Source organism: Haliotis asinina, chromosome 9, assembly GCF_037392515.1.
Source record: "Haliotis asinina isolate JCU_RB_2024 chromosome 9, JCU_Hal_asi_v2, whole genome shotgun sequence".
Lineage (NCBI taxonomy): Eukaryota > Metazoa > Mollusca > Gastropoda > Lepetellida > Haliotidae > Haliotis > Haliotis asinina.
The window spans coordinates 56253934-56271111 of record NC_090288.1 but is presented as its reverse complement, the minus strand read 5'-3'; the positions used below and the strand labels follow the sequence as shown (position 1 = coordinate 56271111).

General features: G+C 40.7%; 2 protein-coding genes across 3 annotated transcripts; both read left to right on the top strand.

Moving 5' to 3' along the window:
- Positions 1-1532: 1532 nt before the first annotated feature.
- On the top strand, positions 1533-8449 carry LOC137296697 (uncharacterized). The gene is made up of 5 exons (XM_067828521.1): positions 1533-1636; positions 2656-2727; positions 2980-3109; positions 4142-4287; positions 5351-8449. The coding sequence occupies exons 1-5, from the start codon at positions 1570-1572 to the stop codon at positions 5683-5685; spliced, it is 750 nt and encodes a 249-aa protein (XP_067684622.1). The 5' UTR covers positions 1533-1569; the 3' UTR covers positions 5686-8449.
- Positions 8450-10674: 2225 nt separating this feature from the next.
- On the top strand, positions 10675-16918 carry LOC137296279 (uncharacterized). 2 transcript variants are annotated; one of them, XM_067828033.1, is made up of 5 exons: positions 10686-10786; positions 11143-11211; positions 14761-14890; positions 15608-15729; positions 16080-16918. In XM_067828033.1, exons 1-5 carry the CDS (start codon positions 10720-10722, stop codon positions 16385-16387), a joined length of 696 nt encoding a protein of 231 aa, XP_067684134.1. In that variant the 5' UTR covers positions 10686-10719; the 3' UTR covers positions 16388-16918. The 2 variants fall into 2 exon arrangements, with proteins under 2 accessions (XP_067684135.1, XP_067684134.1); XM_067828034.1 differs by lacking the exon at positions 11143-11211 and having other exon boundaries at positions 10675-10786.
- Positions 16919-17178: the final 260 nt, after the last annotated feature.

Below are 17178 nucleotides of genomic sequence, written 5' to 3'. Positions count from 1 at the left end.
ACAGCAGTTATATAGCGGCGCCAATCAACACTCGGGTCTGGGCCAGACAACTCAGTGATCATCAGCGCAGTTGGGATAGGGTGGCATGTGTCAACCAGCTCAGCGAGCCTGATCAAACAATCTCTCGTAAGTCGCATCTTTCGACAAGCATGGGTTACTGAAGACCAGTTCTAACTCTGATCCGTAAGGGTTGACAACACTATGACGGTATATATGGGGCAGCAGGCTACGTGTTTGTGTCATGGATACGAGATCGGATCGATATCAGTCTGGGGGGTCTACATACAGGAGTTGCGTCCCTTAGTTCGGTTTCTGATCGTCTGCTTTGCCAGCGTTCCCGTTAAAAATATTATACAAAACGTTTTACTACTACTCAAGGTACAAAAACACAAATATGATTATAGAATAAGTAAAACAGAGAAATTTTTGTTCAGTTTATGTAGCGTAGAACATGGAAGTGTTTAACCTATTTTCTGGGAGTCACGGAATCAGTATTATAGGGGTTATTTTATAGCAGTATGGTATTTGCAACATGAATCTGAGTCCAGAACTACTTTGAATTTATTTATTTATTTATTTATTAGACTTTGATGCCACACGATTTTTGTGTTTATAAATCTACATCTACAAATGTCAAACGATCGCTAAATGTTTTTTCAAAATGAACCAAAAAGAGATGTGTGACAAAAAGAAAAAAATCTCTTTGAACACAGGTCATCAGAATAGAATACACACATGTATACAATGGACAGTCTACCACTCTCTACCTGAATCTACAGACTCCTAGTAAAACGTGTAAGTATACACTTACAAAAAATTGTTATTATTATTATTGTTGTGGTACTAGCCCAGTCTGTCTAATCAATGTGACATTTTAGTGAACAAAACCACACCCTCCTCATAATAACATTATTACTGGTCAGTTGTTTCCTCATCTGTTTATTTGAATAAAGACACCGTGAGTCATAATGGTTTAAGAATATGTATAAACGTACTCTGAAGTTATTGTCAATCTCAAATTGTAATTATTTATAATATATTAGCTTGCAGCTGCTGAACCAAACACAGCTATGTGAGTATATGTTAGAGTCCCTTGGATGCATGTCTCAAAGTGTAAAATGATCATGTTATAGTGGAGAGAGATTAATACATACTCTGTGAATTCAATGTGCTTCGTCAAGAACAAAGCATGATATGTATAAGTAGCAACATTTCCAATCGTCTTACATCTAATTGTACATGAATTAGAGGAGAATATCAGCTGATTTCAGTTGGACGAGGTGGACAAAATATATGAGAGAAACATATTTTGACCCAACAGCATGACAAATGAAGTGACAGTCGTCTTTAACAGTGTTACGATCACATACTACAGCATTCTTGGTTGCCGAATGTCTCTTGAACTGTTGTGAAATGCATCTAAAATGAGCCAGGACTGCTGTAGATTTCGAAACAGTTTTAACTCGGACACGAAATCATGAGCTTGTTGCTTTGATTGTGTCATATTTTCCGGGGAACTAATACCCAAGACACCGCTTCCATCAGCGTTGTGTCAACAAGCGGAAGTGTATGGACAGTCTACTCCGATGGTTAAGTTTTCCCTTCGTGTCTCTTCTAGTTGTACAATATATAGCTGGTAAGTAACTGATATACCACCAACTATTACTGTGTTTCCATCCAGTTAAAATGGACTCCAAGGTAGACACGACGTACTTCAATAGCCTCCATTTCACGGGGCTGCGAGTGGTTGACCCATTTCTCAAACACACATTCCCTTGCAACGGATCGTGGCTAAATAGAACTAAAATGAAACAGGTTATATCAAAACATGTGTCAAAGTAATTCAGTCCTCAGAGTCATTCTGTCCTGGTTGATTTGGATGACAACAAAGCATGTGTTGCAGTTTTATTGTACCCTGTGATATATTGTCACATGTATTCATGTGGAACGCGTCACTGGCATAACATTTTCTGTGCACCTTCTACGTTTTAGCCTCTCGCCGTTGTGGTTCACTAAAACAGAAATGTAAACGGGCAGTTACAGTGATCTAGTCTGTCATACAGACCCAGAAGCAAATCTGTCCAAGCCAAGAAAATGTGACAAGTGTAGATTTACAGAGTCACTGAAAATGAAGATATTCCCCTTTTCATTATATGTTATGTTTTCTTACTTTGATCTTTCTTTTTTGAAATATGATTGTTTCAGAGACTAGTTGTTAGTCTATACAATTCCCCTTCTAAATGCACGTAAAACAAAATCATTTTCTTCTCCAATTTGTTTTGTATGATGGCAGTCGCCTCATTGAATTATTCAGTGCTTATAACTTCATAAAACCAATTTTTGTCAGTTATAGACAAGGTACAAAAATATATATATTACAAGTACAAATGCATCGGTCACCGACGATATGTTCAAACTGCGTTTAAAAAAATATTTGCCATGAAAGAAAGTAACTTTAGCAATATGTGTTTTCCTGTACATTCTACCATTTACAGTTTCGTTACAAATACTGAAAGACATGAAACACAATGAATGCATATGCTGGTCCTTCATTGCAAAGTATATCATATGTTTTTCCATTATGTAAAATCGTTGATAATGTTACTGTGTTTATATCTGTCGCCCAGTGATTAACAACGCGTTCATGCATTACAGAGAGCCCCGTTGCTGGCGCAGTGTGTGGAGGCCCGTACTCTGATAATGGAAGGCCAGTTCATATACCAGCAGGTACGAAAATTCAACTGTGCGTGCGCACGCGCGTACGTGTGCGCATGCTTACGAGCGTGTTACCAGAGAGTATATTTTAGGCACGCAGAAAGAGAGACTGATTTCATGTATGTTACATATATAGTGAAATTTCAAGATCACAAATTTTAGGATAGCTTCGGTCTTGCAATTTCCACATGGTTTCTTGAAATCTCAGGTGGTAAGATGAAAGGCTTCCAGATATACAAGCATCTGCCCCTGATTGTGTTTCAGAGGAGTATGCCAAGTACTGCTGTAAGGCCGACAAATACGGCTCGTGGACCGCATCCTCCAGGTTCGACTGTGCCTCGGAAGGAGGTTGTTGTGGGGAAGTCGACAAGCAGTACTGCTGTGATCGAGACAAGTAAGTATTCGAGACAATACTCGAGGCAGATCCGATCTCCCCTCCAGTGCACGTCAGTGCCGCGAAAAAAACGAACTTTCTTAACAGGCGCATCATTACATTGTGGATATTTCCACTTTCGTTTCTGAGCGGATTTTATAACATTTTAAGTAGAGCACTGGGTAAATAACTATAGTTTTAACCCGCCTCTATCAACATTCCAGCAACATCACGTCCAAGGAAACCAGAAATGGTCTTCAAGCTTTGTCGGGAATCAAACCCGGATCTTCAGCGCGTGACTGTTGTACCACCGAGCTACCCTTGCCGTCCCCTGAACTGAGTAACCAAAATAATTTCAAAAGAACTAAAGAAATGAGGCTAAATTGTTTTTGCAAAACGTATATCTGGCTCAGGAAACTGTACATGCTTCACTGACATTGCCATTCACTAAAGAAGTTGTCAGATTAAATAGTAAATAAAGAGAAAGGGAAATCTGTGAATAGATATGGTTTTACGCCCCTGTCAGTATTATGTAGAGGGTAATTTCCGAGTAACCCTCCATTCGTGTTCATTATTGTTAGGTAATATTACCTCACTTAAATTACATTCAAAGTATTGGAAAGTTCATAAGCCAAATGTAAGACAAAGAGTACGAACTATCAAGATCTTACAATTGAAACTGGTGCATATCGTTCCATTCCTGAAAAGAAACGGAGCTATCAGACAATGGAGTGAAGTCAGAAATGTAATTTGGTGAAGTTGCATTGCTGCGCCTGTAAATAACATTTGTTCTTGAGGCGAGTGGTTGAGATTGTCCCCAGCACATAGACCACTATTCTAGACTCTTGACGCTGTAGTATGGGTGAAGTAGCCTAGTGGTAAACACGTTCGCTGGTCACTCGATGTGTGAAGCCCATTTCTGGTGTTCCCCGACGTGATATTGTTGGGATATTGCTAAGAGTAGCGTAAGACTAAACTCACTCAATCACTTTCTCGTAATAGTCAACAAATGAAGGTGTGGCGATATATGTTTCCCTTTAGAATTGCTTCCAGGATTGCTCTTCAGCTGGGACTAGGCATAACAGGTGGTGCCCTGGTTTTGCTGGCCATTATCGCGCTCATCTTATACTGTTGCGTAAGGTCTTTCTACAGTGATCTGAACCAGGAAATCTACTGCGACGGATGCTGCAGATGTAGAGGTTAGAGTTATCTCCCTTGACTTCTCACCATCACGCACACATTATATTGCAAACAATAAACATCCGCTTCTGTTCATCAATTCAATGAAACCAACACGGATGCAAGGCGGTTCTAATCAGTGCATTTTTTCCGAAGGGGATTTCAAAGGGATTAAGACATAATATGTAGCAGACAGATTGTCACACTGCCATACTGATTTCACGAAACTTGTGTAAGAATTCAGGTAACACACTCATTCGTGCTGGGAGTACAGAACTATGACACTTAAATATCAGCATGAAGCACTGCTCCTGTAATCGTTGTATTAACTGCCTTCACTGACGATATAGGGGTCAGCACACCAAACAGGCATTGTTTCTTGTACAACGAGATTTGTGGATTGTTTGGTTAGACAAACTAACATGGCTGCTTACTGGATGTCATTGAACGAGGAAGGTCGTTGATCATGATATCACCCACTGGTTTATCAAACCGTACCTCTGTTGGTTATGTAGCTGAAATACTGTTGATCGAGGCGTTACCGAAACAAGAAACTAAACAAACAGTGGATCAACATATACAAATGAGGATTGAGGATGAAGGGATCATTGTCGGCACTTGTGCTACAGATACGTACCCCTGGTACGTATCCGTGTACACAGACGTATCCTATCCAAAATCATAATGCAGAAACGTACCCAAGGACCCATTCTGCAGTTTTCTTGATCGGAACTGTGTCTTGATCGGACACGGCAATACACCCTAACAAATATTTCACAGTGCACAATACCACTCGCAATTAGTTGAACGGGGTCAGCTACATAGTTTACGCTTTCGGTTTTGGGGGTTACAGAATATGGACTCGTCTCCCGTGTTAGGTACAGAGTATTTTGGTGCTGTTTGGGGTACTCTTCTGTATACAGAAATGCGTCATGGGTACATATCTGTAGTACCCGTGCAGACGACGACCACTTCAGCTGAAGGCATAGGGGTAATGTGAAGGGGTAAAGGTAATTACATATGTAAGTGAAATGCCAAAGGCCTTAAAATAGTAAAGTATGATACGTGCGTGGTTGGTTGCAGTTCGCCGCAAGGAGCAAAGAATCAGTTACTGGGACCACCTGGCCGATGATGGCTACAGGAGGAGGCAACAAAGATCCTTCATTTCGTCCACCAATGAGCCAGACACCGACCCTGAACCTATCTCACTTATGGTCCCAACAGCACCTAGATCGGCGACCCCAACAGCACCCGCCTCAGCACCCGCCTTAGCACCCGCCCCAGCACCGCCCACAGCACCCCCTGCGTACAATTCACGTGTTGAACTGGATGCCCCACCGCCGTCATACTCTGATGTCATACAGAACCCGCACATATTCCCGCAGACTGGAAAGCACCACGCTTCAACGAATGTATGACTGGTCAGACATTCTTTAGCGTCATGGGTGGTGGCGTAGTGGTTGAAGCGTTCGCTCGTCACACGGAAGACCCGAGTTCGATTCCTCACATGGGTACAATGTGTGAAGCCCACTTCTGGTGTTCTGGTGATATTACTGGAATGTTGGTAAAGGCGGTGTAAAACAATACTCACTCGCTTTCACGTCCCGGAAGACGTAGGGCGTCAAGTCCTGGAAGACGTAGGACGTGGGTATCAACCTTCCTTATACTGCATCTGTACATGGGGGATGGTTGGGTAGCGCAGTGGTTAAAGTGTTGGCTCGGCGCTTGTTACAACACACTGATACAATGTGCGAAGCCTGGTGTCCTCTGCAGTGATATTGATCAAATAGTGCCAAAAGGAGCCTGATACGATAGCCATTTCTCCAACCATTGGTCATTTACGACTAACAGCTGTATCAACTAACACAAGCACACACCCTTGTAAGAGTACGCATACGAAATTAATATTATCATTTACTTTGGCCGTATGTTTCACTTCCTGACTAATCAGCATCACAACACCTAGAATCTCACCAAGCAATGCACCTTACAAAGAACATTAGCTCTGTCATACTAGTGGAGATTGATTATGAGTTTCAAAGGGTAAAGACACATTTCATTCTGATATAAACATGTAAGTAAACATGTAAGTCGAAATATTTCTCCTTGACTTGTCGGATTCCAAAGGCTTTTAACATGGTATTTTCGAATTGTGCCTTAGTATCTGTTAGTATTTTCTGTCCTCACATGGACATGGTGTGTTATTTTGGAAGAGAGCGATATGCAGTAAACTATACGGAACAGCAAAGGAAAGGCAAGTTTAGAAATTGTGTTAAAAAAACATTAAATCACACAGTAAGAGTTCATGTTGATGTCTTCTATGTAAAAAGTTGACAAAAACAAAGTTAAGTTTCTTTTGATATTCAGTATATGTTATAGAGAACAATCTTAAAACAAGTTCTGAATATAGCGAACCTCAGCTGCCCAAAGGCGCACTGTTTTTCCCAGGATCACAGGATTTCGATCTCAACATACTTTTTACAATTTACACACTTCGTAGAAGCAACTATGGTTATACCGAACTAAAATTAGTGGCCAGTTCGAACATGTTGTGACTGTTGATTACTCTGTAGACAACACTATGTTTTCAGTATCTCAGAGTATTGGAGAAAACATTTCGATCAATTTCTTGAAAATACTTTTCGAAAGATCTATAAATCAGATTTGCCTATTGCGTAAACTTCTGTGAATCACTTGCGCCCATCTTGCTGTAGAGACCGTTATGGGTACTTACTATTAAAAATGCCCTTTTAACGAATATGTTATTAAAAAGCAAGTTGTAATCTGAGTAGCCCTGCATCAAGGCTTTACTGAATGCTGAGCCCATGGATGATGAACAATTCTATCATTCGAAGAGACAAATCTAGATACGTGACCAGTACCCCAGTCTTATTTATTGTGTTTTTATTTTTTAGAAGTTGTCATTTAAACTGTTTATTTTTACCTTAGCTGTAAATCTAGGGAACAGTGTTCTTATGTACACTTCTGTTTCATTCCGTCTACATCATATGCAACGTACATAATTTAAAATCCCCCAAATTAAAAAATAGCATTTCACACTAAGACATGCGTCTTGAACACGTTGTATGTGAGTTCCTTCAGGCACAAACTATGTTCTGTACCCGTAAGTATGAAGAAGAACGCGATGCAAACACGCTTGCAATTATTCTAGTAGTCGAGGCAGTTCTATAAGAGAACGATTGTGGAACCTAGTGATTAAAACGTTCACTTGTCACACGATATATAGTCCACATGAATGAAGCCAACTTCTGCTGTCTCAAGAGTGATATTGCCGGAATAGTGCTATGGCTGACGTAAAATCATATTCGTCCACTCGATGAAGATCTGCTGTTGTAGCTATTTGGGTGAGAACAGTTAGCAGTAATACTCTTCGCGGTTCTTCAAAACACTTTTACGTTTTTCATTCCTATGTCAATATTTACTGGTAGGAAACATCGCTACCTAGAGACGTGGTTTTAATGTATTTAGCTGTGAAACGTGGTACATTGGTGGTTATTTTTTCTCAGTAAAACAGATTCTAGTACTTTGTTTTCAGAAGCATGGCTGAGTGGGTTAGATCGCTGATTTCGTGTGCTGGCGATATGTTGCCTTACTCACAGGGTTCAAATCTTGCATGTGACTCAACCGAAATATGTACTGGAATCGGAAATTTAATGAGAAAGTGTCATCCCACATTTAAGGTGTGTTACATGTTAACGCTAATTTCGGCATCCTGTATTTATGCTTGGCTGTGGATTACTCGGTTGAGTAATATTCGTTTACATTTTACATTCATGCTTGTTTAAAGATTATGTTTATTGCACAATTGGCAAAACATGTATATCCGAGAAAGAAATGTGTCTGAATATCAGGTGATTGAAGTTTTTTGTTTTGTTTAGTGATTCTCCTTTTAGGGAGATTTTTTTTTTCTGTTTTTTTGTTGTTTGTTTTTTGTTTTGTTTTGTTTTGTTTTTTTGGGTTTTTTTTTTTTTGTTTTGTTTTTTTTGTTTTGTTTTTTGTTGTTTTGTCGTTGTTTTTGTTTTGTTTTGTTTTGGTTTTTTTTTGTTTTTGTTTTTTTTGTGTGTGTGTGTGTGTGTGTGTGTGTGTGTGTGTGTGTGTGTGTGTGAACCCTTACATTTCATGTGAACTGAATAAATGTTTGACAAAATATTCCTTGACAAAGATATTTCGTTGTTCTACTCTTTTCATCGGTTACCTCCCTTGCTCCACCACCGCGTGGATTATCTGGACCAGGCGCAGTTGTTGCACACCGCCTTCATACTGCTCGAAACCATGAACATCCGTGTAAGGACCGGTCTTGAGTAGCTCATGCTCGTCGTGAGGTACTACAAACGAAATCACGCTATGTAACTGGAATATTGCTGAGTGCGGCATGAAATTAAACTCACTCTACAAACGGAATCAAGTGGTCAGGCTCGCTGACTAGGTTGACACATGTTATCTGTTCCTATTTGCGTAGATCGATGTTCATGTCTTTGATCACTGGATTGTCTGGTCCAGAATCGATTATTTACAGACCGTTGCCGTGTACCTTGATTATTGCTGAGTGCGGCGTAAAACAACAACGATGTGAAAGAAAGTCCAAAGTGAAACCGACCGTCAACCTGTCTATGAAGGGTAACCATACCAAGTTCTAACTCAGTCCGGTATCCAGGCCAACCAGATAACTGATCCTGACTGCGGGATGTTCAGTGGACACGTTCACATTATTGCAATGCCTTAGTACTCCTGCCTCATTTCAATGTGTATAGACTTGAACCACGCGTCCAAAATAGATTGACTAGGAATACACGATTTGGAAACAGGGTCTCCTCCGAAAAAATGTGATGTCAGGATCAACTATCAAGAATCTTATCTTGGAAAACGGCTGAGATAAAACCGATATTGAAAGTCAGTGTCTAACTGGGAGGGTCTAACACCTGATGGTCTAACACCCGAGCTTCTAACACCTGACGGTCTAACACCTGAGGTAGAATGTAGCAGGGGCGGTGGGGTAGCCGAATGGTTAAACCGTTTGCTCGTCGCCGTTGGTTCTATTCCCAACATAGGAACAATGTGTGAAGCTCTTTTCTGATGTTATTTGCAGAGATATTGCCGGAATATTGCTAAAAGCGGCATAAAACCATACTCATTCTCTCATTCGCTCAAAATGTTACGACAAACTTGTATAATACTGGAAGGGGTTTGTCGCGTTTAGAATTGTTTATGTTATGCTTTAACTGTATACCAGTGTACCAAATGTGCAGCGAACTGACACATTTTGCTGTGTAGGCTTTTAGAGGTAAAACACTCACTTTATTCAGTTATGTGTGTATTTTAAAGGTAGTAAGACGGAAGCTTTATTTCCATACAATTAAATTCGGTTATAACTGCGCAAGTGTTTTTAGATCAGGTAAGTGTTGAAGGTGTCGAACCTTGGTTAGTCAGTAGTCATAATGTCAGCTGTACAAGTAGTTCGTCTCGTATTTACGTTTAGAAACAATACACTAATGTGACAAGTGGTAGCTTTTATTTGTATTTGAGGTCTCGTGGCCCATACTGCTGTGGCCCATAGTAGTAAGACACAAAAATCATCACACCGTGCGCAAGATACATCGATCCACAATGCATCGGTACTTACAGGAAGCTTTTCTTTTGAGAAACAATGACATCTTCTTCATATGCACATAATTTCTCACGGGATGGATTTTCATAATATTTATTGTAAAACGTTTTCTAAATCCCTATTAATAAGGACATGACAGAAGGAAGTGAAATTGGTCTTCAAGAGATGCTGCCACACACTTCGAGCACAATATTTGGTCACGATCTCTAATGAACAATATAGTAAATAAACACTCAGTTCATGCGATGCACAACAAACTATTGAGTGGTACTCTCTTAAGCGATCCTTTGAAACAGCTCTGATACATACATCTTACAAATCTTACGGTGTACAAGCGATATATCAGACTACTGAACGTGATAATTGTTTTAGGAACAGTGACATCCTTACAAGAGCAGAATTTGTTGTTGACAAGTGAGACAAATTTATCATGGAATGGATTGTTATGATAATATGGTGGTACAAATAGTTCTCTACATGTCTTATAATAAGGACACAGCAGAAGGAAATGGAATTCATCTTCAACATATCCTAAATTACACCTTAAATTAATGCCACCTATAGACAAAATCTTACGATTTTCCCATATCACATTTTTATTTGTGTGAGGGCAACGAACAAAAACCGCTTGTCGTGTACTCAGTAAAATGAAATAAGTAACAAACAGGTTTCCCTTTGCTTTTGCTTTTGCTTTTAACGTTTTAATGAGTGTTAAATCGTAAAAACGTGAAGGAAATGGTTTCTCCTGGTGTATATTATTACACGGGACACTATCACATGTGACACCGCTGCACTCAACACGCGTCACTATAACCTACGGTGGTGCATGGACTGTATACTTAGAACATCAACTTTCCCTGTTGTGTGTCTTCTGTTTGTACACTATGTAGCAGGTAAGTCTTTGTTTACCCATATTTGTTACTTCTCGTCATTAACATCCTGTTTATAGCGGTAATTCAGATCCAAAGGTTTAAAGGTGAATTCACCGGACAACATGACCTACTTTCACACCTGTAAGCTCAGACTGTAGAAAGTGAATAGATTGAAACCTCACAACTGTCACACGTATCAAGTAAAAGTGTAAATACACACTTTCAATTTCAACAAATAATCAACGTTTATTAGATTAATAATATATACTGGCTAAACTGTCTTGTCATAAAAACGGTTCACCGTTAATATTTATCCCTGTGATATTATATCCTATGAGTGCAACACGTTCCAATGTAAACAGAAGCATTATTTATTGTGATCTACGGCGGCGCGGCTTGTGACAGCCCCTATATCAACAACGGGAGGCCAGTTGATATACCCGAAGGTATGTATGATATTAACTCAATAATGTGTCGGTGCAAGGTCCACGGTATTACATGGAAAAAACACAAGCGTTTTGTCCCAGCTCTTTGGGAACGATATCCATGAAGGTCAAACATAACAGGGTCGATGCACGCTTTATGGAAACGACTTTTATCAACAGAGTTGTAGATCTCTTAAAATATGAATCAACCTGGATATGTCGAAATAACAGCAGTCTCGAAGTACAACATTGGCCCCGACCTATTCTTAATTTAGCCATCCACAATGAGGTTGTGTTGAACTGGAAGTATTTCGGCTTATCAAGCAACATAAACACAACGGTGTGTAACTGTTCAATCACAATCACGTTCAAGAGAGAACAATATAGGATAGTGGAACAGACTCCAAGGGTCCTTTTCAATATGAGGATTTCGGAATACAAATAATAAGAAACCTATAGCTGGAATGCCCCGTTAAACAAGAAAACAAAATACTTAAGTGTTTAATACCAAATCGGAAATAACAAGTGGTTTCGATAATGACCATTGTTCAGAAAATTTCACCCGGTCACGATGCCACACTACCAATGAGTCACCAGGTCAACACAATAAGTCACGAGATCACGATGACACACAATAGGTCGCCGTGACACAATAAGTCTCGAGATCACGATGACACACAATCAATAAGTCACCAGGTCACGGTGACAAACAACTATTGAGGCACACAATGAGTCATCACTATGACTCACAGTCAATGTGTCATCAGGTCACGATGACATACAGTAACTCTTGAGATCACGATACAATCAGTGTTACCAGGTCACAATGAAACACAATTAATGAGTCATCAGGTTACGATGACACACAATAACTCTTGAGATCACGATGACACACAATCAGTGTCGCCAGGTCACAATGACACACAATAGGTCACCAGGTCACGACGACACACAATGAGTCATCAGGTCACGATGACACACAATAACCCTTGAGATCATGATGACACAATCAGTGTCGCCAGGTCACATTAAAACACAGTGTCATCAGGTCACCATGACACACAATGACTCTTGAGATCATGATGGCACAATCAGTGTCACCAGGTCACAATGACACACTATAGGTCACCAGGTCACAATGACACATAATGAGTCATCAGGTCATGATGACACACAATAACTCTTGAGATCACGCTGACACACAATGAGCGTCACCAGGTCACAATGATACACAATCAGTGTCATCAGGTCACGATAACACACAATGAGTCATCAGGTCACGATGACACACAATAACTCTTGAGATCACGATGACATACAATCAGTGTCACCAGGTCACAATGATACACAATCAGTGCGTCACCGGGTCACGATGATACACAATTAAATGAGTCACCGAATCTGAGCAGCCGGCACATCAGGTCACAGTGTATGACCAGTATGAGTCAGTAAATACTGCTGATGAACAACCGTGTTTACTATGACACTGCATTAAGACGAAACATCCTATACAAACACACATCTATGATTCTGTTTCAGTTCATTTGATTGTATGTTTGTGTGTTGTCTTAAAGGTCACATGCAACCAAAAAATCAAACATAATTAAAACACAATTATCACTTATTCATGACTTATAGTATACATTGCTGCTTCTAAAAAACAAATAAAATTATAAACGTACAATCGCAATTCAAACGTGCAATATTTTGTACTTGGGCTTACTTCCCCCGAAACGAAACCCTCGGGATACCGAACCCAGTCATAGCGGACGGGTGTGCACTCAAATGTAACGGCGGGCTCATTTGCTGATACGCCGAGGGCTCATTGTGTGTACAGAAAGATTATCTGTTTGATGGACATTTTAGAAATATGGCGAGTCACAAGAAGGTAAGATTCTTTTTGGATAACAACTTTTAATATTGTACTTGATCCGTCGTTTCAGTATGGATTCATATACCGTTGTCAAGCAAAATCATATACACTTACTAGAAAAAGTTGTTATCCAGAAAGAATGTATATAGAGATGTTCGGTTTTGTAAATGCATGTTCTCTGAATTTGCGTTCGATCCAATCAATATCATCTCAGTAGAGATGGTAAACTACTGCGTGGCTGGAAACTGCCCTTCATCCACATACGAAGCAGGACTTGAAACCGACAAGGATTTGCACCAGTTTCCGTCAGATCCAGTCATCCGAGAAAATTTTCGATGTAGTTTGTTTGCAAACCCACAGATATAATAACATGCCACGTGTACAAGTATCACACATGCCTAAATACATAGTGTGGCAGAGACAGGACTCGGGTGCACGAGTCATAAATCAATATATTTTGTAAAGTTCAAGCATTCGCTCGTCACGCCGAAGACCCGCGTTAGATTCCCCACATGGGTGCAATATGTGAAGCCCATTTCCTGGTGTCCCCCACCGTGATATTGCTGGAATATTGCTAAAAGCGGCGTAAAACTAAACTCACTCACTCACTCCCTCCCTGGTATGGCATATTGTCTTAAGCAGACAGGCAGGCAGACATATGGGTGTCAATAAACCAGACATTGAGGTTTCTTTGTGAGAGCGACTGCTTACCACAATCAACACGTGTTTTTATGTAACAAGTAGATTATTTACTTGTTCGTGTACACAACCAAGATTAAACAGCTGCTCACGACCTCATACTCAGAGCATGCATACTGTTTCAAGCTCCCCGGTGCTGGGGGAAATTTAGTGCATCGTTTGAACTCCGATTTCGCGGAATTTTTTTATCGCGTGATTTTTAACTTTATAGGTTGAACTGGCATTTTTGTTGATTTGTTTCGGTAAGTGCATACCGAAAGGTATCAGAATCTGCAAAGTTGTGTTTTACGTTGCATGTAACCTTTAAGCCTCACACCGCACATCCTCGATATCTCCAGGGTATACGTTCCGATAAGTCTCCACTATACCCTGGACGCATCTACGGCTCTGCCAGATAAATTTATTACCTCCCTTGACTGTCTTTTGACTGTCAGGTGTCTACGCTGGAAAGTTGAGCGAACCAATCACAACTCACTTTCATTTTTTGAATTATCTAACCGGTTGTACTTGGGAGCAGAAACCATGCAGAGGTTCTCTGGAAGAGGTAGAAGGCGTTCTTGCATATGTTGTTTTAAAGTTTCGGACCTGTCAATTTGTTTGTATGATTTCCCTAAATTCTTGGACGCACTGCGAGCAAACCTTCGCAGTTGCGACCGCTACCTTTGTTGACACTGGCAAGCTCGGTTATAACGGCGGCCTAGCTGATTGGCTACTGTGAGAAGGCGGAGCCAGCAAAGGGAGGTAATAAATTTATCGGGCAGAGCCGTAGATGCGTCCAGGGAATAATGGAGACTTATCGGAACGTATACACTGGAGATATCGAGGATGCACACCGCAATATTCCAGCTATATGATAGCAGTTTTTAACAGATCGGCCAGACAATTCAGTGATTATCGCCATGAGCATCTATAACATGCATTAGCAAAGGTCCCCCGATATTGTAAGCATAGTTTGGTGAAGACCGCTCCTAATCCGCATCTTTGCGGGAACATTTCAGAGAAGTATGCCAAGTACTGCTGTAAGGCCGACAAATACAGCTCATTCACCTCAACCTCCCGGTTCGACTGTGCCTCCAAAGGCGGGTGTTGTGGGGAAGTCGACAAGCAGTACTGCTGTGATCTAGACAAGTAAGTTTCATTTCTGTTCAGGAACATCTGATCACCCCACAGGAAGTCACTTCATGGGCAGGTGAATACGTCAGCTTCCAATCAGCTTCGCGGATCAGTCGGATCTATCGAAGCAGATAAATAGCCCCTATTAGCCTCTTCTAAACGGACGTTACGCAATGACTCGTGTAAAGCAGCTTCACTAGGGCCAGATTCCAGATATGCTCCATAGTTTTAAGATCGGGGCTCATTCAACAGTAAGATATATCAAAGGGTGCTGAACAAATTTGAATGTTCTTTGTGTTTATCACATCCTTGTTGTACACACATGCTGTATGTAGGGTTTGTATTCACATTTTTTCTCTGAAATGTACAACTGTTTCATTTACACTGGACAATTTTGAAACCTGAACACACTTTGACTTTGGCTATTGCATTCACACCTCGTCACCTATACGAGTACATCGTATCTGTGCTTTGTAAAGGAAGTAAGAAATGAAGCCGAATCATATAAGAAAGCTTACACGTGATTGGTTCAAGTAGCACCTTTACTTCATTGTGATTGTGATAGAAGGAGTCGTCAGATCCTGGCGCAGACAGGTTTCGTATCGGAGAGACTGAGTGTTCATTAAACACAGCAACTATGGTGAGTGAAGAGTATGCATGAATATCGCCTGACGATCAAGCCAGACGTGCGTCATCAGAGCAACGATATTTGATGTTTCCTCTCTGTTTCAGAGTCGCTCTTCAGCTGGGTTTAGGCATTGGAGCAGGAGCCATTGTACTGCTGATCATTATTGCTCTCATAGTGTGTTGCTGTCTGAAGTCCATGGGGTATACCTGCAATGATTGCTGTAAAGGTGAGTGTTACCCCCTTCACGACTTCCCCGCAGACATCTCAGGCAAACATAGACAACTGTGCTGCCCCAGACAAAGATATTTGTTTTGTCGATGATAGCTACTCATGTATGCCCGCGTCTTTGGGAGCTCTTGGTATATTCTGTTGACTATGATATTTAAGGTGTGTGCAACACCTGTGTCAGACACAGTGCACCTGTGCAAAGTGAGACGAATGATGAAGTGCAGTAAAGCTGATTACTAAGATTACTGTGTCAGGTAAGACGGATGGTGATGTTTCGTGAAATGGCATCGCTTCTTCTCAGGTGTTGACGCCCTACATTTTGAATAAAGTTGTGTTGCTTGGTTCCAGGTCGAGACAAGCCATTAGACTTGACATGGAACAACGGCACACGCAATAACTTTGCACTGGACAGCCCATGGGGTGCTTACAGGACTACTGGAGAGACTGATAACAGGACTACCCAAACAAGTGCCAGCATTGCCTTCCACCGTGAACCCGGCACCGAGCCTGTATCTACTATCGCAATGTCCCCAACAGCACCCCCTGCATGTGCTCCCGATGTTCCTCCACCAGATGCCCCGCCCCCCTCCTATACTGAAGTCATACGAAATCCGCATGCATTCCCCAGTAGACTGTATGAACATAAGAGTGAGTGAGTGAGTGAGGGAGGGAGTGAGTGAGCTTAGTTGTGGCCGCCTTTACCAATGTTTCAGCAATATTACGGCTGGGGACACCAGAAATGAGGTTCACGCATTGTACCCATGTCGGGAAACGAACCGGCTCTTCAAAGTGACGAGGAAACGCTTCAGCCACTAGACTACACTTTATACTGGCACTGATTAAGCGAAATTGTCAGACCTTTATCATGAGTGGGAAAATAGCAAACCACTAGGACTGGATAAACAAGATCGATAATCAGAAATGCTGTCGATGGAATTATTGTTAATGATTATCGATATGAAAATTATGTAAACGACAATATCATAAATGGACAATTGTGATAAAATGTTAAAAACATTTACTCAGAAATACACAAGGTTAGGTCTTTAATTGTTGACTGATCTCTTGTTGACGTGTTCTGCACGACTGGTAATCCAATCTTTATTATGTATATTTACCGATGTGAAATATGTTGATTTCTTTCATTTTTTTTTACAAATTCTAATAAAAATGGAATTTATTGTTTACTCAGAGTTACTTCAACGATATTTATCGATAATCGATCGATATTCGTTTAACGATGATCGTTCTGTATGATCTATATTGAATACCGAGCCTAGCAACGATGAACCACGAAGTGATTATCATTTGCAAAGGCTCTGTATGTTCACTCAGTAGCGAAATGCCTCAAGACAACATGGTTAGTTCAGACATATGATTGGGTAAGCATGTATCACACATGTGTCTCACCAAACACCTTGGTCAAATACGTATCCTTTGCTGAGCA